The sequence below is a fragment of the Scatophagus argus genome, chromosome 19 (assembly GCF_020382885.2).
Source record: "Scatophagus argus isolate fScaArg1 chromosome 19, fScaArg1.pri, whole genome shotgun sequence".
Taxonomy (NCBI): domain Eukaryota; kingdom Metazoa; phylum Chordata; class Actinopteri; family Scatophagidae; genus Scatophagus; species Scatophagus argus.
In genome coordinates this window covers 10,361,916-10,385,500 of record NC_058511.1, presented here as the reverse complement: position 1 = coordinate 10,385,500, position 23,585 = coordinate 10,361,916, and the positions used below count along the sequence as shown (strand labels likewise).

Here is a 23,585-nt window from a genome sequence, read left to right as displayed (position 1 = left end):
GACTGTGTGACATAACTGTCAATGGCCCAGTCTCAAGTTGCAAACTTTATTTGGGATCCATTCCCAGTTGCACTTGAATAGCTGTGATTGATCAGTGCGTAGGGGTTGCACTTACGTAAGACAGTGGTTTTATTTTCTTTGATATTTTCGCTCATATTAACAAGATGACACATTTTTGACTCGAAGCTATCAGTAAAACCACACCATGTTTGCATTTTATTGTCTCCAAGCACAGCACACTCTGTGTGAGGCCTAACATTTGGAAGAGAAGTTCAGTCTGGGGATTAATTTATCAAATTCATCTAATAAATGTTGTTTGCTCGAAATAGTAAGCAAACTGTTAGGGAACCAGCAGACGCCTGAATGTCACAGCCACCCAGCATGTATGGGACTCCTACCACTGCTGGGAAAATCATTACAGATATTGTTTACCTTCTGACTCACGCTTTACGACGTGTGAGGTGAGGTACGGCCTGGGCTTCGCGGCACTCTTCAGCTGCCTCTATATCTGTAGATTAAAGAGTTAAAATAAGTCTTTGCTGGTTTTCTTCAGGGGGGTGGGTTTCTATTATTCATGAAATAACAGAGGGACTTAAGATTGCCAGTCAGCTCCTAGAATCAGTTTTAAAATGAGATACCCATCACATCTACTGGACAGTAAGTTTGTAATTTTCTTGCTGTTTGATGGTTGACCTGCTGGCTCAATAGTTTTGAGGCTCGTGAATCAGTGCAGTTTGTGTTGGTTTCCTCTGTGTGGAGGTATGGATTAAGTCTGAACCCCACTTTGTAACATTATGTCATTAAAAGTAAAAAGTGATAACAGATGTTCCTGTAACCCCCCGAGACAGTGGGCACTGAACGCTGTCGATCTTACAGTAATTCAAGCTGCTGAAACAGTTCAGTTGTGGTATAAAGTCAAAACACTTATTCTAAGAAATAACAGACTTCAGTATCTTGACATTTTTGAGTTTATGTCCTTGATTAATGTTTTGCAAAATAATAAGATGTGAACATTTTATCTTAAAGCATTTCTTGGAAAAGGACAAATGATTTTAGCATAAAGCATAAGTGGGTAGGGGGATTCTTCTCTGGAAATTCCCCGATACATTTCACTATAAACTCATTTTTAAGTGTGTCTCTGGACAGTTTTATTTCCTGAAAAGAGGGAGGACTGCTCTTAGATCACCATCTTTTGTTTAGTAGCCCTGAATTCTTATCAGATTGTAATGGATGGAGCGAAATCTAAGCCAGAAGTAGAGATTATGGCCATCAAGGGACTTTAAAATTGTCAGGGCTTGGGATTTTTGCCTACATTTACAGCACTGATGAAAGAACAAAGACTGTATGGCCGATCTTGTGTAATCACAGGAGATGAAGCGTAATTGTCAAGGCCGAAAAGAAAGTCCTACTCGAGCATAAGTAATGTTTCTTCACTCAAACGTAGCTGGAGAATGAAAAGTAGAGTTGTCTTTAAAATGCCTTCATGGAAAAGTTTCCTGGTGGCTGTTGTAATTATCCAAACTGTGAAACAAACAAACAAACAAAAAAAACACCTGAAAGAGGAAGTTTTGGATGACATTAATTGCAAGTGTACAGTAAATATAATAGTGGAAAGTAAATGAACAAAAACAGAGGCCATGTGAGACTGTGGCGGGTAATGGCAGGTTACGTGCTGTGTGCTGTGGAGATCACAGAGGCTCAAATCTCATCCTGAATTGCCACAAACTTCAGTCATTACTGACTCTTCAAAATACACAGTCAGATTTGCAAATGCTCCATAGGAGATGCTCAGGAAGGTCACAACACGTTTTAATCTGTAACGACCACAAAATCTCAGACTCTATGAAGTATGGGTATATGCGTGAAATGCATCGAGTGTGCAAGTAAAGTGTATTCAAAGATATCTGCTGTATATGGTTGCTTTACATGTTGGCAACAAAGTGCTGGTGGTTATAACAGAGCCCTTGCAACTTAAATTTATTTCAGACAAACCCCTCTGCTGTTTGACTTAATGTGATGAAGTGTTGCTTATCTTTAGGTGTGTATGTAGTGGGATATAATTTCTCTTTGACATTTCACATGCAAACTCAAATGACCTGTTCCATGACCTTAAATATGCTGTAGAGGAATAGAGAGGGAGCAGACAGGTGAAATGTTGTGCAGCAGCCAGTATGTCAGTGTTAGGACGTTTATCCTTCCAAAATAGCTGTTCCACTAGCTAACAGTGCTAGCAAGCTACAACACAAAGATATCCTGCTGGTGGACTGTATTGTTATCAGCATAGTTCAATTTAAAGGTGTGACTGCCAAAAGAAATACTATCAAATCAACATTCTTGGTAGGTTTGTGTTGTACATGTGGCAAGTCCTTGTTCTTGAGGTTAATGGCTCGTATGTAAATGTGCCAACGACTTAATTGAAAACATAATGCCGTTACTGACTTGAGAAATTAATTAAAATGCCAGAATTACTCAATAAAGCTTAAGCTGAATTGTTATTTGATAATCAGTCTTTGGAAATTTAAATAAAATTGACTGTTTTTTAACGTGGGTGGGTTTCTGTTTCCTATTACACTGATTATGCTTGTGGTGCTGAAAAGATAAAGCTGAATTTAAGTCTTAATCCATGTAATAAAAAAAACATGTTAGTCGCCAGGCTGGAGAAGTGGACTGTTGGACGTCCCACAACTTCACTACAAGGATGTTTGTTATTTGCCTTTTTGCAAACATAACTAAAGACAGCTGATCAGCTCAGTTTACAGCCACAGTGAAACCACTATTTCATTTGGAAGGGAATACAAAGAGAAATTGGATCGGGGTCTAAAGACGGAGGGGTGAACAGCAGTGACAGAGGAAGAAGTTTGTATGTTTACAATACAACTTGGCCATCTGGAAAAATTAGATTATCTGAGCATTAGACAACAGAGAAACCAAGCCAGCAACCGTTTGTTTAAAGACTTTTAATTTTTAATTTCACTGGAAACACCTTCACAAAACACTTACAGTTTCCATCAGGACATCAGTGACTGCATTTAACAGAGCAGCTTGCCAAGTCCAATACTTGCAGTGTTTTAGTGGGACATGCAGGGGAATGTTTGAGGGGACAGCCCATATTAGTTTTTGTTTACAATGATGACAGGATGAGGCTTGAGAACTATGTAATGTTTGTTTATATATCATTGTGATTTAGAGATTATAAATCCTAGAATATGCCAAAGGATCACTCTCACATGGGCAATTTTATCTTGTTTTCCTACTACATGACTACTTCAACCTCTAGTGAACCCACTGTTCACTGTTCTGTCAGGGTGTAAATTGTAAGGACAAATGCTGGTTGAAGGTTCAAGTACACATGTCACCTCCACTGCACCCACACCAAACTTTTAAACCCACACATGTCTTTAATATATCTGAAGGATTTTGGAGTTTGCAAAGAAATCTGTCCAGCAGATCCTGTTGAACCGTTTATATGTTGAAGAGGTAGTCATTAAAATAAAGATTATAATATACAACATATACAATGGATGTCTTTCCTGGCAGCAGGGCGGTGCTGCTCCAACAATTAAACTTTGGACAGAAACACAAGGAACTGCTCAGTTGTTTTGAGCGAGACTGAGCGATCTGTCTGCGTTGGGCCGATGATGAGCTGTCTCTGAGCTGCTCTGTCTCTAGCTTAGTTTTACGTTTCCTGGCTGAAATTCAACTGTTACAGTCTCATGTGCTCATGGTTTTGTTTTGTTTTTTTTTTTGTTTTTATTCAGTGAAGATTTTTTTTTTTATCTGATTAAAAAAACAAGAAATCATTGATTTTGAGAATTAGCGTGAATTAGCAAAGTCCTGCTATTGTAAGTTTAATACTCCAAACAGCAATTCACATCAGACTCTGGAATCTGGACACAAGCGGTACATTCATGTTATTTTTCCCCAAAATTTCTGTCATAATCAGGTTCAGACTAAATAACCACCACGTTCACCCAAATATCTTTTCTTCTTCTGTCTTTCTTCATAAATGTGTTCAGTTACCGTCTGCCACCGCAGAAACAGTTTTCAATAAGTAAATATATCTAAATATAGTGTTTGCATAGATATATGTTACAGTATATATCTGGACGCACACACACACACACATATAGTAGACATAGAGCAGTCGTTCATGGAGTGCTGCCAGCCAAAGGAGTCGTGAGGTCTCGTGCAGATTAATGGGGAGGCACAAACCAAACATGTTTCTCATTGACTTTGTGGACGAACAGCATGTCTTTGCTTCTGCTGGTTACTTGGCAACACAGAGACTTAAATATCTTGTTACTAGAAGAGTAATTACAGCACCATTGGAGATACAAGTACAAGTTTTACTTTTTCCATTTTTGTTGAGTAATGTTGGCATTAGGGTGTGTAGCTATATTAATGGGCAAAAGTCCAACAGTACAGTTTCCTGTGTCCACGAATAACTGATGGTTGTGTCATATTTTAAGCAGCTGAACATTTGAACAGTTAAGTTATTGTTAAAATTGAATGCTTTTCTTCATTCGGGGAACTGCAGTGCGCTTTTGAGTTTGTTGCTTTTGTCAAACTGCACCAGTCCAAAGATACTTTCCTCAGTGCATTTCAGTGGTTCATCACTGGTAGCCTGATGTCTGAACAACCCATTACTGTTCAGCAGCCCTTGTTTGAAGGCCAGATCCTTGACTGCTGTAACAGCTTCTGTTAAACCCCTACTGTGGCATCTACGGTCCGATTACAGCCCATTTAGTTGAATGTACGTGCTCCAAATCTAAATGTAGACCATGACAATTGGGCTGGAAACAGCACTTTACACCAACTTCAAGTGCAGCTGGAGAATATTATGCAAATTATATTAGGTTTTATAACAAAGCGCATGTGGTAAAAACTTCTAAGTGCTGCTGTGGGCGTCTGTTTTAAGATTTTATTTTTAGGAAATTCCTGATTTTCATCTGTTCAGTTAGCATACTCTGCTCTAGGTTATGAAACACTTGCAGCCTCCCCTTTCCATGCACCAGCATTAAGTGAAATATTTTTTAATGACCCTTAGCTACACAGTACAGCACTGTACTGTACCTACGTTTGGCCTGTTGGCATTTCCAGTATTTTTAAGGCACGACTGTATGATGAAAGCTATTATTTTCAGCATTTCATACATCTGTTGGAGCCTCTTGCAGCTCATTGACTTTCTGACTTTAAGCTTTGTGATCCTTAGATTTATCCAAATGTTATAAATCTCTTCTTTGTGGAGAAACCCCAGCATAGCTGTTTTCACCAGTGTGATCCCTGGTAACTGTGAGACCATAGAGTGTGCCCAAACAGCCAGAAAGATAATAAATTTAGCAAAAACCACTCAAGTCCCCATTGTGGAGCTTTATGCTGGAGAAAGCTCCCCGCTGACACTGTCTCCATTACCTGTTTGAGTGGAGGCAGCTGTATAAGAGGCAGTTAAGGATATGACCTCCCTCATCAATCTGGTTTGCACTTCTGGGATGAGTGTAGAGGGGAAAAGCCGATGTTACCATTACCTAGAGGGTAATCCAACGTGAATTACCTCCCGGGTGTCCACATGATTTAAGATCTTCTTCTCACAACCCCTATATGTGCACACACATACTGCATACAGGATGCGTTAAATGCCACACAGACATCCTGCTTTATCCTCAGTCCTCATGTTTCTCTGAGAGCTTATATAGTAGTAGGTAAAGCATTAGAGCCTGTAACATGATGTAAATGGAGAAGGTGTTTACAGCGACAGGGAGACAAAATAAATGAACAAGAGAAAACCCAAACCCCACTGCTGGCAGTGCTGCACAGATTCCTTAAACAAAGGAGTCCTTTTTTAAGCATCAGGATGCTGAACAGTTTGTCTATTTGTGCATGTGACTATGTCTTCCTGGGTGTCTCATGATGTGAATACCGACATCTTTGGTTTCTTTAGGATTATTTCAAGATTGAACACTGTTAACGGACAGCTTTCGAAAAGGAGAATACTGCAGACTGTTTTCAGTGTGATGTCATAATGAATCAAACCCCAGGCGTTACGTTTATACAGAGCTAAATTTGACTATGACACCTGAGCCCACCGTTCACAGTCTGCATCCCATGTGTGATTAGCTTCTGGAAACAAGACACATAATGTTAGGAAAAGATGGCGTTTTCATTTAAATATTGAAAAAGTAAACACATCCTGTATCGTGCTTCCAGTCAGTCTTGACTTTTTGAGCAGAGATCAAATTGCAAGAATGCATTTTGTTTTGTGAATATAAAATGTATCCTTCAAAAACACACGACATATTATTAATACATCACACTTTCAGACATAAAAAAGGAAGATTAAGCACATCTCAATACGTAGCATACAGACATTTACACTGAGCCAGGCTGAATTGCTGCTGTAATTTTCACTATAGGACTGTCATGTGTCACTTTATTAAGTTTAAAGTATTTTTAGGGAAGAAGGTAACAATTTACATTCCTGGTATGTGTTCGGTTTATCCACAGAACACCTAATTGGAAAGTTGTGCAGATGTTGGAGACACCCGTGCTGCAAGGCCCTACAGGCATCCTGATCACATGTCCGAACCAGCTGGCTCCACTTGACAGGAAGGAGCACTGACTCCACTCCAACTTCACCGCAGCCTCTTCCACTCTACCTGAGTGCAGCCACCCTGAGGAGGAAACCTGCTGTTATGGAGGATGAAGTACTCATGAGAAAATCCTGAGCACAGAAGCAGGACAGAAGAATTGTGCCAAAGGTCAGATGATATATCACAGGATATATTTCTTATACTTGCAAGACGTGCTGTTTTGTCCCCTATTTCTTATCTAATTATTAATGAAAGAAATGTTTTGCAACTTTGTAGATACATTCCTGAAAATATACTAAAAACATGCGGTTGCAAATTAGTAGTATAAAAAATATACTATAAACAGAACTTCTGGTATAGGGTGTTGGGCCACAAATGACAATTACAGGATGAGGATTACTCCAAAAGCCCTAAAATCTAGCAAAACATCTGTCTCAAGCCTTCTTGTACATATGCTAACATGAGCCACCATAACCAAGTGAGGCTGTAGCAACAAAACCCTTAAGCGGGCATTCAGACTGAAAACAGGCCTGTGTTAAATCGTCAGTGGGGCCTGTGCTAATGGGGGGAATGTTTTTCGATGTAAAGGTGAGACAATGAAATATGATCCAGCTCATTCAGTTTGAGTGATGACAGGTTGATGTGTTTAAAAGGTTTCAGACGCCAAAACTCTGCACAATGGTTTGTGCTACCCAGATAGGATTTTACAACTATGGAAAGTTATCACAACAGAAGTCTGTCATCGCAATGACTGTGAGGTAAGCAGTAGAAATACACTTTACAAAGATAATTCACCAGAAATGTGCACTTTTGTGCGGGCAATTGGTCAACCGTATCAGATGATGTCATATTGCATTGCAGCAAAAGTTGAGCCAGGTTCATCTTTTTTGGCAGAGCAGCCTGTGCTCACACTTCCCGCTGTGTCGCCAGGCTGGCTGAATTCAAATGAATGAATGGGCTGTGTCTTTCTGAGTGAACACAACATAATCACAGCCTGTTCATTTGAGTGAGGCTGCATTGTCTTACTTTTGAATTCAACTTTTCATTTGCAAAACTGGAGAATGTGTTTCTATTCTCTCAATGCCTGCACTTTAAGGGCCACAGTTTTGCCTTTCTGGCATCGACCTTCCTTTTTCTCCCCTCTTTTTCTCTATCTCTAAACCAGCAGTCCTTTATGTATTTCAAACTTGTGAACTTGTCTCTTTTCTTCCCAGAGTAATAAATTTTACATAATGTTGTATCCTGATTTAAAGAGTGTGTAAATTATAATCAAACACTGTCTCTGTCTCTCTCCCTCTCTCACACAGTCTCTATTTTCTCTCTCTCTCTCTCTCTCCACATGCACACACCATCCCTCTATTATTGGAATACTGTCACGGAAACTGTAATATAATGCTGTAGTTTGATCCAGACCTCCCATTCATTTGTTTGGCTATAAAGGTCTATGAAGTTGATATGTGTTTACATATTTGTTCACCCCTTCACTCTTTTCCAGTAACTATGGCCGCTGGCTTGACTTGTATATGTGTGTGTGTGCGCGCGCTCTTCCCATTGCTGAATTACACAACTCTTTCCACCCTGGGTCCTGAGAACTGGTCTGATGTGACCTGATGATTTTATTGCAGCAACAGTCCTTTTGAGGACTCTCTCTCTCTCGATCTCTCTCGATCTCTATAGCTTACTCACTCACTCACTCACTCACTCACTCACTCACTCACTCACGCACACACTCACACACGCTTATTTCTCCCCTCTGTCTGTGTCTCTCACTTCCCCCTCTTTTTTTTTCTCCCTCCACATCTGTTAATCTGCTCAGGGAATAGCAGCAGACAGTTTTCCAAACCTCTGTGCATTTACGTGTCATGCAATTCATCATTGGTAAGTCTTGGAAGAGCACTAGTTCTGAGAAAGTCAGACTCCAACACAGAAGTGGACCCTAAACCACGAATCAGATTATGGCTTGCTCATCCAGTAGCCGGGAGCTGGAAATAGGTTTATTGCAGGTTTGGGGTTGAGGTGGTCAGCTTGCTCCCCATAAGCCCAAACAATGTCCTTATCTGCATCTTAAAACCACCCTTGTGTGTCCTCCAGCTATAAAAAGGAAAAGTCTAAACTCAGCAGAAAGCAGATCATTTTTACTCCTATAATTTTCAAATGGATGCATGTAGACGGGCAAGAGGAGGTACAATTACCTGCTGAGGTTCATTTGGGATACATTTAGGTGGTGCCACCTTGTTAACCTTGACAGAACAAAGTACTGAGTATTAGAACAACCACTCTCATCCCATCACTGCAGCGTAAGCTTTGCTGTATGTCTCACACTGAGCGTTTTGCTGAATAATGTGGCGAGCCGCTACGTGAGCCAAAATGACTCCTTGCATGAATAGAAAGCCCCAAGCCAAGCTCCTGCCTCTGTTAGGAGAGGCCTCACCATCACTAACCCCCTCAGCCTCCTTCCATTACACTGACATGGGAAAAGATACTCTGAAAGAATCAGCTGCATTATGTTATACTTACTGGGAGTCCACTCAGTGGTTGCATTCACTGACTTGAAGAAGTAAACAGTGACGTTGTTGCAGAGCAGTTGGTGAATGTGATACTAAACTTGTGAGAATCTTGGCGAGTTGTTTTACTGAATGTTTCTGTCAGGGACTTAACCATTAATGTCAGCGAGTGACATGACCTCTTCTTGCTTTTGCTGAAGGTTAAAAGTCAATCATGCATGGGACACAACTGCTCTTTACCAGTAATTTGTGTTTGGTAGTACAGGGCTGTCTGCAAAGCCATTAAAGCCCCAACCTTTGTTTTTAGACCTCGTCATGCCCTCTGGTCTTTGTGTTTCCATCATGGTTCATCTCTGATTGATTGTGACAGGGAAAAATAACGGGCACACACAGAAAGGGAATTCTCTCTGGCTACTTGTCAGTCCATATTAGCTCAACCCAACCAGCCCCAAAATCCTTGCGACTGATTGCCAGGTCAGCAGCAGAAGATGACTTAAAGCATAAAGTGAAAACATGTAAATAAGGATTTTATTAATAAAATGTTTAGTAATGCTATATAGATCACTGATAAGGCATTATTATGAAAAAAATTTGGTTTGAAGTTAGGCAATGCCACGCTGTTTTTCCCAGTTAATAAAGGTTAATGTAACTAACATAAGCCCTCAATCCTTTAGCTACAAATGTGAATAAAATCATGAACCTTAATGAGTTTCTTTTTTTCAAAATAAGTCAAGTTTGCATTTTCTTTACATTAGTAATCAATGAATAAAGTATAATGAGTTTAACTTCATAGTTCACCCATCAATTTAGTTTCACATGTTGTCAAAAAGTTAAGAAGTACAAAATTTATTTGGCAGCTCAGCAGTTATGCTAGAGGAGCATAAATACATAGAACGTGCAACTGATTGTATAATACGTATCTCAGCTTCATGTGTGATTTATACCAATCATTTCATGAGAAATAAGAGAATAAAGAGATGTCTGCCCATTAATATATGCTGAAAATAAGAGTAATTGCTTTTTGCCTGGGACAGCTGTTAAGCAACAGTCCCTGAGAAAGAGAAGTTGAATTTATTACTCTGGTAGAAAAAATAATGCTCTGCATGTGCCTGCAGGAAACAGGTGGGATTCAAGTAAGAAAAATTATGTTCGTATGGAACCAAAACATTATGAGAAAATAGCACTTTAAATGGCATTTCAACATGGCAGACAAGACCAGTGGGTAAATTCATCATTTCCTAATTTGGAGTTAAATGTTTTCACAGATTTATTACATCTGATTATTTAATAAAAGCATTGCAGTTGCTGAAGCGATTGTTAAGACTTAAAAAGGGCTCATACATGTTTGCATGTTGTATTTTTAATAATAACAATCAACAAGTCAATCAAACAATATTACTGCCAAAAAAATTAAAAACAAACAAACAAAAAAAAAAAACCTAAATGTCATCTGAAGGTAAGATGACTCAGACTGTCAAACAGTACAGGGATTCAGGATCGTTCTCCTGACTCGGAGAAAAATGAGGTCTAACTGTACATGCGGCCACTATAGACTTTTTCCCCTCCCTCTCCATTTTCTTGTTCCATTAGGTCTTCACGCCGTAAAAGAGCACCAAAACAAACAGAGACAGAGCAGAGGGGAATGAAAGACTGCAGTGTTTTGGGAACACCAGAGTCCTGACTACACATGCGAAGTGAAGGGTGGCAGGTGAGCTGATAGGAGAGCGGGAGAAGAAAACGGCTGCATTTAAAACTAAAGGACATTTCCTGTTAGTGCTCGAGAAAAGTGCTCTGATTTAACTCTCTGGGGATAGTCACCTTTTAATACAATAAGACATATACTGGATCACGTACCACAGGACAAATTAAACTATATATGGACACATAAGTTGTGTTCTTTCTAAATCACAAGAAAACAAAACAGTAGCCATAGTTAAACATGAATAATAAAGATACATGTCAATTTTGATCCCAGTTAGTGAAACAATCACTATATCACAAGTTGCATAACAGACCAAATCTGCTATTAATGTAAAAGAAATCTCAGAAAACCTGTTGCATAACACATGTTTTTTTTTCCAGTATATTCTTTGATGTCCCAGAAATAATTTGAACCTGTCAGGGACGAGGGCTTCCAGTGAATGGTAGTGCGCTCATGACTAGTTTCTATCACAGTTCTTCCCTTCCTTACAGGTCCCCTCTTCTTCTTCTTCTTCTTCTTCTTCTTCTTCTTGGTCTTCTTCTTCTTCCAAAAAGAAAAAAAAGGCCATTGCTGCTAGCCAGCCAAAAAAAGAAAAGCTTGGCTCAACTTCTTTGTTCATTCACTTTCCATTGCAAATCCAAGAGGCATTCTCTCAGCTCTCCTTTTCCCTGACCGCAGCTATGGCTTTGGATACAGAAGCAAGTCTGTCCTTTCTCCTTTTGTGTTTGAAGACAGTGTCCACTGTTTGAATGGAAGGTAAAATCCAGCCTGAAAAGGACTCTTCGACCATTGAACAGAGCACAGTCTACGTGTGTGACTATTAAAAATATAATCCCAGAAAGAAACAGGAAAGATACTCTACTGACAATACAGACTGTAACTTTGTGGAACATTTGTTGAAAATATAGCACAAAATAAGTCTCTTTCACTCATTGTCCAAGAAGCAGCTCCTGGAGCTTTTTTTTTTTTCCTTTTTGTTACAGATAGATTTGTACAGGGCACTCTGCAACATAACTTTAGGACTGTGGTGTCCACCTTTGCAAATCTAGAAAAAAATATTTTCAGGTTAGGCTGGGTTGGACATTTTAAAAATTAAAATAAGTACGTGTCATACATGGCTGACTGAAAGGGAGGGAAAAAAATACTAAACAATTAAAAAAAAAAAAAAAAATGACCTCAAGTTTTCAAGACAATGTGCATCCTTAAAAATGTGAGACCTCCAGAGTGGTGTTCAGATCTAAGCCATGAGGCCACAGGGTCAGTTTAAGTATTTGTCACAGCTAAGAGTCCAAGAGTCAACGAGCATGGGTTTCATCAGTACCGAGTAAAATCCTGCCATACTACCTCGCCTTGCCTGTCTTCTCAGCTACACTTGCATGACTTTACAATCATGTTGGAGAGATGCTCCACTTTGGGGGTTCGTCCAGAGTAGTAGAGTATAGTGAGGGGTTCCAGGTCTTGAGGGACACAGCAAGGAGAGGCAGATGCCTCCGGATTCAGAGTTTTGTACAGGCTCAGCACCTATTGACAAGCACACAGGAGACATAAAAACTCACCTTCAAACAGTATTTACTGTTGTGTCGTGTTATATGCTGTGTCTAATGAATGATGGGGAGCTTGATCATTTGCTGTCTAGTTTAAATAAGTGTAAGAGCAAGCCTCTGTGAGCGATATATTACCTTTGAGAATTCATCGTTCTGTATTATTTTACATTTTCTGGTGGATTAAGGTGTATAAAATGCTGTCTGCTTTTCTTAAAATGTGATAAACACAGAGTCATGTTGAAGCTCAAACTTACAGTGCATGTGTGGGCCCAAGAAGCAAAACATTAAGCTAAAAGACACTGAAAGTTGACATCAACAATAATCTTCATGCTCAACACTACTGACAGCTGGTTTCCAAAGAGAACTGCGCAGTGAGGTCTGTGGATTGTCTGTGCAGTAACCTTTCATTGTTCATGAAAAGACACACTGCTGTTACACAAGTGGATTCAGGTTGACCACTCTGGTCACATGGTGCATCATAAATATGGATGACAGTGCAAACTGTGAACTTCTGTTGAGACACATCATGCTTCTGCCAGTGTCGGATTGAGGGTATTTATGTTTGAGTCCATTTTTTAATCTGGTCTGCCTTTTGTTCTGTATATGAATTTATGCATGTCAGGTTCCCCTAGGTGCAGACAGAGCTCGCACAGGTGGATATCTCAGAATCTGGCCAAATAAAACTAGAACAATCTACATAGCTATTTACCACAAGAATAAATAAGACACTGTTTGTTTTGTTGAAATTTTAACGGTGGGAAAGTTTCTCACAGTCTTTATATCCCCGTGTGGGCCCTCTTACCGAGCTGTGTGTTGTATCTGAGCTCCTCAGGTAAGGGCAGGGACCGGAGCAGAAGTTAGCATCGTAACCACTGGGCTCATGGATCCACTTCCAGTCCAAGTCACGCCGGAAATCGATGTGAAGCCGGCGAACACAGCAGCTCTCCTCCGTGTTTCTGCCATGAGGATAACAATAGTGTAATCAGTTCCCAAATTAAGCTGTTGCACGTGAACACCATTTAAGCATGACATTAATGAGCTCAGAAACACAGAACTCAGAATTAGCACAAGCTTTTCACCATTTTGCAGTTGAAATTTTTAAGAATTTAATGAATTAATCCCAAAGAATAAATGTACATATGATTCATGTATCCCTTACGAGAAACAGTAGTTTGTATCCAGCGCTCTCTTGCGTCGGCGAGTTGACTGAGGGTTCAGGCGGTGGGGTGGGAGTATCATGAGGATAAGGTGAGGCAGGTACTGTGTCCTTTTCTTGTTCAGGTAATCCAGATCCAAGCGTTTCTGCTCCTCATCTCGATCCACGCCTTAATTATAGACATAACCGAGGTGCATGTGAACCAACCATTTAGTGGCTTTTTTACTTTTGTAATTTCACTCAATCCGAGTATACAATTTACAAAATGATTGACTATGAAATGACCATCCCTGTAATTCTTTAACACAATGCAGACATGAAACTGCCAAGGAAAAAAAAGAAAGAAAGAAAAGTAAAAATGCCTTTTTGTTAGTATCCTCTAAGGCAAAAGTTGAATAGGGCAACAATTTTCAATATAAAGATAATCATCAAAACTATGAAACTATATCTAATGACAATGCATATAGTACCTCATTAGAGGAGAAATATACAAATTACCTGAGATTATTTACCAGATTTTTGAAAAATTATCAGAAACTAAGAAGCTAATACTTGGGATAAATAACTGTGTGTCAAAATGTTACTGAGGCCCACCTCTAAACTTCACCTCCAGCACTTCGTTCTCATTGTCAATGATGTTGCCATTTGGGTTGAAGATGTGGCAGGGACAGTGCACACTGATTTCCAAACCCAGATTAGTTCCTGATGGCAAACGATGATAAAAGTGTCAATTGATTTTTTTAAAGGAGCCCAAGTCAGCATTCTCCTGCTTTAAAAGTCATAAGAGAAATGTGGGTTAATTGCATGAATTATCACTGGGATTAATGAGAGTGACCTCAGTCTCACCTCTGTTCTTTAGCCATTCTCGCACTGTTTCGGTCACATCGAAGGTGATCCACTCTGCATTGCCTTTGGTCAGCACATTCTTGGCTCCAATGTAACGTTTCCTAATGTGGTCATTGGGTCTCACAGCCTGCAAAGCAATAACAAATGGTCACTCCGAGAAGTTTTAGCTAAATAATGAAACAGCTTCAACAAAATAAGAGAAGAGAGCAGAAAGCAGACAGGATTTTGTTGTGAGAAGAAGCAATAACTTATTAAACTCATAATGTGTTGTTGTAGTCATTTCTGATGAATTATGTTGTGAGCTAAGATAATGTAATTACCGGAGCTTGCAAACAGATGATATAGAGAAGCACGTAAGTGAAATTAAACTCAATAAGGTGACTAAAACTAAAACTAACTAAAACTGACTAAAAGTTGATTGTCAGGCTAGTGGCTTTGCATGTTTTTACGCACAGTAACATCAGGATGCTAACATACTCATAGCAATAAAAATAATAATAATCATAACAATAATAATCATAATAATATGGAAACTTTTATTGGACAAATTAAATTTTGACCTGATGGGACTAGATGGGGTGATTACCAAAGTGATTAGACCTATGTGTGTTTCAAATTTTATAAAGAAACACATGTGGAGATATTTCAGTAAAAGCGAACTGAAATGTGAACTTGCTAGTGGTGCTTGAGGAAAAATCCATCACCAAAGTCAGTTGGATTAATCATCTACAAAATGGGAAGGTCCGTACAAAATTTAATCGCTATCCATCCAACATTTGTTGAGAAATTTCACACTGAACTGAACAGCTGACAGAGAGACATTGCCATGCTTGAGTCATTTCACTTTCACAGATACATATATGATTATTTTTGTTAGACCTGTTCTGAATTTAGTTTTAATTTAAAGGACCTGCACAAACATGAATCGTCCTTGCAGATGCCTCACTTATTCTGGCTGATGAGATCTTCTCAGGGCTGTGAGGCGCTAAGACAAAGCATGATTAACTTTGTTGCATATGTTGGAGCAGGACAGTTTATACCTTTGACATGAGCAGAGGACTGATGTCTGTACATCATTTTTTTGGCCAAGTCAGGCATGGTAAGTTAATCAAAGCTTGTTGATAGAAAAAGACTCTTGAGAGCAGTAATATCCAATCATATATTAAACAATAAGCTAAAGACTAGAAGTTGTGTGGTGTTACAGAACTGGATGTTAATGTCTCTGTTGGCTTGTTTGTGGGTTTGCAAGCAGCACCTTTAACCATCACCCTGACCCTTTTTATTCTTGCACAACATAACAATATTCAAATTCTTTCCCGCCACTTTTGATTGAGCTCCGCCCTTGTTGGTTTCACCTGTGTCTCATCACTCTAGTGTATTTAAGCCGTCCTGTTCCTCCCTTGTGTTGCCAGTTTGTCTTAGTACTTTGAGCTTTTGATCTCTGCTGCCCTTATTATTTTATGTTTTTTTGACCCCTTTTGCCTCTGCTTTTTTGGGCTTGTTTGCCTGTTGGATTGCCTTGCTGTGCGCCAAAGCCTTTTTTGGACATTTAAGACTGTGTGTTTGACTTATATCCTGTGTTAATAAGTCATGCATTTGAGTCGTGTCCTGCGTGATCACCTGGCTTAACAAATATTGACATTGTAATGTGGCCAGTTTATAGCTTCTTCTTTTTTTCTTTTTTTTTTGTGAAAAAGAGAGGCTCAGTAGAAGAAAATCGTGAAAGTAATTGTCTCATGTCATCCCTTTGACTCTAGAGCCAAACAGTAAACCAGTGTACATTTATTCTCAGTGTGTTTTTGGATGGAAATGTGAACAATATGAATATCATTTATATGTCAGGAACTCTCACTCGAAATCTCACTTGAGTGTGAGCCTGCTGTTGTATTCCTCTTGATGTTTGAAACCAGCAGTCAAAATGTTTTGGTTCGGTTGAACGAGATCTGGGTTTGTCATGACGTCACTCCTGATCAGAGTATCTCTATAGTGGGGTTTTTATTATCATTATATTTGCATTGGATCCTTAATGCTAAGGACATTGCAAATAACAGGGACCTGACGACAATATCACCAACTTCCAGTCCCTCAGACCAAAGATCCCTTAACAGCTTAATAAACTTCACATTCCTCTGCTTCACCAAAATAAGGACCATGTTAGAGCTGGACTGCCAACGCTGCACTGAAAGCTGTCTTGTTCTGCTAACATTCTGCAGGCCTGTGGAGCTTTTTGGCTTTCGGTCTGGCTGTTACCCACGGCTGCAACCACAATTTGATCTGTTGGCTCACCGTCAATTAGGGCTTGAAATTACGTGGTGGAGAACAACTAACAAGATTATGTAAGATATGCTCCTGACAGACTAGAACTGAACGATCCGGTAACAAAGATTACATTAAAGAAAAAGATTTTGGAGCCTCCTGTTGCCTCAACTGTGAGCTTTGTCTTTGATCTTGGTAGAAGGACAAGAAAACGGTACCTTTACGCACCTGGTAGAGCTCAATCCGCTGTTCATTCCTCTTGGCACTATGGTTTGGCACCTTGAAAGCTCGAAACTCTGCTCTGTAGAGGTCGGTCCAGTTCCTTTCCATGGCAGAGACATTGAAGCGGAAAATCTTGGAGGTGATGCTTTTTGGGCAGTAGAGCAGATCATCTGGTAGAGAGAGAATCAAAATCAAAGTTCAGTGGGAGAACACGCTTAGAAAGTCTTAGCAGGATATGATGAGACACAATGTATGTCCTTGCACAGACATCAACTGCTACATCAAGATAATCCGACACTTGCTTTGTAATCTCCTTCATGTAAGTGCAGTTAAAAAGTCCAGTAATTTGTGACCATAAGCCAGCATGCAAAATATCAGACACTGAAACCGAAGCAGCTAAATGGAATTCCGCCATCATTCATTTTATTGTTTGTTTTTTCTACTGCGACATGTCTTCCAAGAAAAAGGCATATAAAAGTTCTTTCTGACACATTCAGTCACGTAAGAGGAAAAAACATGTTTGATATTTCTTCATCCTAAATATGCGGAGGTCTTTTGTTTTTATTCTTCAATTATTATTACCATTTTTTTAAAAAAAAAAAAAAGAAAAAAACTAACAATTAACATTACATTTTACACTTGACTGCCTTATGTTGATCATTTATAAATTTGTCCTGTTGTAAGAACTAGGATGGTGCCACCATAAAACAAAAGTTGATGCTTTGTAAAAACATACCTCCAACCATTAATGTCTGCAGCTGATATTAAAAGTTCCTAAATCCCAAGAACTTATTTCAAAGAAATTGCTTGATTTTTGTCTGACCAACACTACATTAATTTCAGTACTGAGTAAATGATTAGTTATCAAATTAGTTGCAGATTGTTCTTCTTGATTGAGGTGATGGCTCATTTCAGCTCCAGTTAATAACACAATTTTGAAAAATACCATTCTGGCTGAGTGACTTGGTGAGAGACGTGTGGATTCGAGGAGCTGTGTCTTTGGGTCAAACTGTTACCTGCTTGATGCCAGAGTAATTTCAGTCACTTTAAACAGGAGTCGTAACTGAGGTGGCAGCATATGCAGTCATTTCATACTCTAGTTGGTAATGCAATGTGTACTTCAGTCCTTTTTTGACATATTCTGTAGCTTTAGATGTGCTGAAATAAATCCATACTTTAGTATGCCGGTAATGGCATGGATTTATAGTAAACATTTGTTATACTGGATGACTTACAAAGCCATTAACACCTAAAAAGTTATTTATTTTTTTTTTTTTTTTTACTGACTCTATAATGGCTGGCACTAAATTTATCAGTCCACAGTGAATGATTAGTGTGGTTTCCTGCCTTATCAAAATTCCTCAGCGTTTCTCTAACACATTTTGTCTATATTTGGAGGAAATGAAAATGTTGTAATTGAAATAGCAATATTATTGAGCTTGACATTGAGAATGACTTCACCTCCGCGGTATCTGCATATCAAAAGCCTTGCTATCCTCAGTCAGTCACTGACAACTTTTTGGACCCAAACCCCTTTCTGACCATGATGACTTCTCCACAACCCAACCTCGCTCATTGACATATGCCAGATTCTGTATGCGTACCAAGCTATAAAAGGAAATCTTTCCGATGTTTGCAGTCCAGCCTCTCAATGCAGTAATTTGCCAGTCTCACAGCAGCTTTCTGCTTCATTTGCACCTGCTATGGATTTGTGTTGGTTCACAGTGCCGCCTCAGAGCCAAAGGTCAACAGTTTAATTTAAAAAAAGAACAAAAACAAACACCAAAAATTGAGTGTGTTTGCCCACGTTTACCCCAGGAAAGACAGTGATGCCCCTGGCTCAGAGTCAAATCTCTACAAAGCCAGACTTCTGTTTTACCACTGGGGCAACACCCAAAGGTGGCTGTCTTCACAAGACCGGCCTCTCACTCACGCTCTGCAGCTACAGGCAGTAGCCAATTCACTTAGTTTAGTATAGCTTAGTGCAAAGAGTGGAAGGAGGGGGGAACAGTGCAGAACAAGCATACTGCTAATTAGAGTTCATCAGTCATTTCAGAAGTCGAGGTCAGAGGGAATGGATTGGTCAACATAACACTGGACAGGAGACAGCCGTTAATTTCCTTTTTCAACAAATGGTCACAATTGTTTTTATGTCTCCACATCAGAAATAGCTGCTGCTGGAGAAATTGTTTTGGGTTGCCTGCCTGTTCATCCCGTTCTCGTGAATGCAATATCTCACTAACACCAGGCCTTCATACACCTTATTGCAGTTTTAGCTTCCGTTCTGCCAAGAACTATACTTATGATCTTCTATTAAATTCCTTCAAAGAGTTCACCACATATATTTTATGACATGTCTAGACGGATATGGATGTAAGCTGGCATCCAAACATGAGGCAGTAATTTTTAAAGCTTGACATGGCCATGACCTTAACCAAGTGTTTATCATTGTCATCATGACAACAAAACTAAACTTGATATAGTAATCATTTTAACTTGAATTAACAAATTCATAACACTATCAATAAAGGAATTTATTTTCCAACAACGATTTGTAGCTGGTATGGATACAACTGATAAGGGACATCAAATCAGATAACACCTTTATGTGTCATTCTGAAGGGTAAGGATGAGCATGTGTATTTTCTCATTTTATTTGGAGGACTTACTGGAGTGAAATGTTTTCAAAAATAGTGTCTGATGGATCCATCACCATCTGTCCTTTCGCTGCTTGAGCTGTTGATTAACGACCGAAAGCTGCACTAGTTCACCTGTCGTCAGGTGAGCTTCCATCCACACTAATTCAAGTAAAAGTCATATGCTTTGAGCTTTGACCATAAAAGTAAAAAAAAAAAAAACTTTTAGAACTTGAAAACTTGATAAATACACCAAATAATCAGAAAGTCCAATTGGTTTCTGTACTGTGTCCATATTGTGTTAATCTGCTGTTATTTGTCTTTACAGCCATTCAACAATAAAGAAATTATGCCTGCCAGTGTAAAATGTACATCACAACAAATCTACAAAACTGTTTTTCTTGCCTGCATCAGCAGATTAAATTGCATTAGGCAATGTATCCACGTAGCTATACAGGATATTAACAAAATATATATTAAATATATATATTGACAAAAAGTAAGAATTGGAGAGCTTGTCAACATTTAATGGCACCAAGTACATGTATACATGGAGCTTTATGTGTCTATTCAGCACTATGGCTGTTAACTTGACTTTCTTTCATTTTCCCTTTTGTTTTTCATATAATCACACTGACACTGGACATAAAGATCGCAAGATTACAGTACGGAAACAGCGGTGTTCACCCAGTTGTTACACGTAGGCAAATCCATCTTACATCTTTCTATCTGAAATCCATCTGTGGCTCTGAAACCACCACATCAACTCAAGGCACCTACTGCCTGGTGTTTTTGTCAAAACCAGTTTGTGAGATTCAAAACAGAACATGCACGGGGGGGAAAATGGGTCTTTTGAGAAACACCTGTTGATTTCAAAGGGACTATGATGCAATGGTCTTGGCTTTGCTTTAGACCATGAGGCCCTCTTTGGCTCTCCCACACGTACAGCATTTATCCTATTCTACTTTCTCAGTAATCCAGACTCAGTCGAACCACATGCTGTACGAATCTCCCTCAAGTGCTGACACATGTCCCTCTCAGGACACGTTTTCCACTTCCAGTTCATAGTTTTTCATTCTGTAGAGGGAAGTAGTTGTGCCAAACAGAGGTTTAGAACAAATCACTTGAAGTAAAAACATTTTGAGCCAGACAAGCCTGTACTGATAATCTTTGCAAATATTTCAAAAACAAAATAAAACTTGTTATTAGCCAAGCAGGGAAATGTTACCTAATGCTACCTAGTGACAGTAAAATGACGGCACAGTGGAATCATTCAGGTTTAAGGGGATGAATGCTGGCTCATTTTCACAGTCAATTTAGCAAACTTAAACTTGAGCAGTGCAATAAGTGATCTCATGCTCGTGGGCCACCCGTGTGGGTAATTCACTGGCCAAGACTGGCAGTGGGGTCCTCTTTAAGCTCCATTTCAATGTGAAGGTGGGTGGTAGTGATGTGTCAGTGTATGGGAGGGCTTCATGGGACCCCACTCCTACTCCTCTACAGACAGACTCCATGGGAGAGAGAGAGAGATCCTTCTATCCAGACTAACGGGGAGGTCCTTTCATCATCTAACTTTCCCTGTCCACCTTTCCTACTCCTTCTTCTAAAGGCATCCCCATCCGCCAGGGAAGATGTCCCTCTCATTTGGGCCTGACTGGAAAGGAAGTGTGAACATCTGGGGAGAAGGACAGGATCCATGGAGGAAAAAAAAAAGCAGTGGAGGAAGAGTGGAACCAGGAGTAGGAGGAGAGCGACTTCCCTGGAACACTAGTGCAGGGTTAGTGAGCAGCACAGTAACAGAGCACATCCTCTAATCCTCACACAGCAAGTTCACCTTTAAGCTTTTACAAAACAAAAAGAGCTCTGATATGTCTCTTTCTGTTTTTTTTAAAATAAAGTGAATAAAGTGTTATTACAAAGAATTTAGATATTAAAATCCCCTTCTCCAAAAATGAGTTTTGCTCTTTACTTGACTTGTTCAGCCTTCACTGTGCACAATGTATGTGCGGAGGCAAGCAGCCCGAGTTTAACACGTGTACATACAAGATGATAACGTGACATCACAACTGGACCTGAAGTCAGTCGTGGTCCAGCAGGCAGCTTAAACAAGTGTGATGTGTAAACCTGAAGCCTCCAGCACGCACACGCGCAGGAATGGATTTCACAGTTAAGCACATCGTACGTCCAACAGTCAGACTTTCGGAATGAAAAATATTTACAGATTTTGTGTGGGGATTAACGTGATAAGGAGTGGTTGAAATTGTATCGTTTTTTTTTTATTTTATTTTAACTCTGTTCAAGAGGAAGAAACATCTTGTGGAAAAACAGATGAGACACACGTAATTACTCATGCATGAGTATTTTTGCGAATTAAAACATATCTAGAGGGGATCTTTAATGAGCAACAGACCAAAATCGCAGTGATTAAAAAGAGCTGCTGAACTACAAGCCACAGATCAGTGACACCGGAACCAGCTGTAGCTTTGAGATTGGTGAGTCTGGGCGGCACTGACTCCTCATTTAGTGCGTAATTGCGCACCACGGGTCCACTGATTGCTGGCATTGAAGCTAGAAGGGAAAACTTTAGCTGCCTAAATACTTGTACTTACTGCTTTCTGGTGGCCCGTAGATCATGTTGAATTTGTAGATCTCTTTGGCATAGTACTCTGTGTCTGTGTTGTCCTGACCGCAGGTTTGCTGCCGATCCCTCCAAAGCTCCTCCAGTAGCTCCTTGGTGCTGTTATACAAATTTTGGATGTGATAAGGGATTACACTCGGTCCGTCGGAGGGCGGAGGACTCGTCAACCGGAGTTTGCTCAAAATCTGACCCCGTATCGCTTTGATCCTCTTCCTTTTCACATGGTCGAAATCCACGGTGGCACAAGTTGACAGAGATGAGCTCAAAGTTGCGCAGTTGAGGACAAACAGCAAAGCCTTAGAGAAATGCATCTTTCTCTCTGCATTTGGTTCGCTCCGTAGTTGAAATGTGCAGATTCACAGGCGAGGACTGCCAAGGTCAGTGTCACTTAGCCTTCAAATCAAACTGATCAACGCTGCTGTTGTTTCTTTCTTCAAACTTCCTTGGAAGCTAATGATTAAAAGCTCCTCACTTAATTCGTTTTCTTGTGTCAGTCCCTTTTGTTGCCAGCATAAATCCAGGTTTGTGTTAGCTCACTAGACATTAATTCAAAGTCCTGAACAACAGAAACTCTACGGCATATATGAACTTTATCCGGCACAAAAGTATCTGTAGGAACAAATAGACTTTGCATTCTTGTGCTCAATCCAGTAGATTTAGGTCGTCCCGCAGCTTGGCATTTTTCTCCTCTTTTCTGTCTCATTAAAATCTAGTGCCTCTTTATTGTCTCTGAGGAGGGAGACCGCAGGCTGTCAGGTTAACGAGGTATATGCGACTTTGAGCGGTCTGGTATGGCCTCACATGTTTTTTTTATACTACTAGTTTCTGACGTTTGATGGAGGAGGAGGGACCGCAGGCACCCGAGAGAGCCCAAACCATAACAGGGCTCAGTGCGATGCGCCACACGTCAACTGTGGCACATGTAAAACACAGCCTAGTGTTTCATTTTCTGGCCACGTCAATCTTTAAGAAGTTGGAAAGTTTTAGCTTTAACAGCCACAAACTCATCCCACGTTTTTTCTGTATTAAGACATCGGAAGTGGAGTAAATATCTGCCCTCATGGTTCTTCATTGGAATAAAAATAACAACAATAGTAATAATAATAATGATAGTACTGTCAATCAACGGTGATTTTACTAAGGTCTCAGTTGATTTCTTCTCGTTGACTACTGGGTACTAATGGCCTGGGTCGTGCACCCTCTAGTGGCAGGTTGTGGTACTCACGAGTGCTTTCTATAAGTGACAGTGTCTGAATTGAAGAAATCTCCCGTCATTTCCTCTTTTATCTGTGAAATTCCGTCATCTGAGTCCTATATTACACATTTTCTTTTTATTGTTAAGATGTTTAGCCTCTTCTGAATTGAGCTTAACTGTCTGCTTTTGCGGCTTATTGTGGATGACAGATGTTTGAAAGCAGACGTAGACAACACAAAAGTCAAGTGTGAATCTAGGACTTCAAATATTAGTATGCCATTACAGTGGAATTAAATGTG

General features: G+C 39.8%; 2 protein-coding genes across 9 annotated transcripts in view; one reads left to right on the top strand and one right to left on the bottom strand.

Moving 5' to 3' along the window:
- The window catches only part of esrrgb (estrogen-related receptor gamma b), a 110,050-nt gene that overhangs the window by 16,223 nt on the left and 70,242 nt on the right, over positions 1–23,585 (top strand). For 2 of the 8 annotated variants that reach the window (XR_006841625.1, XM_046373026.1), the window contains exons 3-4: positions 6,502–6,755; positions 21,063–21,230. The gene's annotated coding sequence lies outside the window, so the exon portion shown is untranslated. Of the gene's footprint in view, positions 1–6,501; positions 6,756–7,240; positions 7,346–10,681; positions 10,815–11,471; positions 11,887–21,062; positions 21,231–23,585 lie in introns of those variants that run through there. The other 6 variants (XR_006841626.1, XM_046373028.1, XR_006841628.1 and 3 more) reach the window with 5 other exon arrangements.
- LOC124050466 (transforming growth factor beta-3 proprotein-like) lies at positions 10,447–22,906 on the bottom strand. Its single transcript, XM_046373030.1, has 7 exons — positions 22,063–22,906; positions 16,824–16,987; positions 14,340–14,466; positions 14,088–14,195; positions 13,497–13,662; positions 13,140–13,293; positions 10,447–12,314 (listed from the first exon to the last, which is right to left on the bottom strand). The coding sequence occupies exons 1-7, from the start codon at positions 22,400–22,402 to the stop codon at positions 12,156–12,158; spliced, it is 1,218 nt and encodes a 405-aa protein (XP_046228986.1). The 5' UTR covers positions 22,403–22,906; the 3' UTR covers positions 10,447–12,155.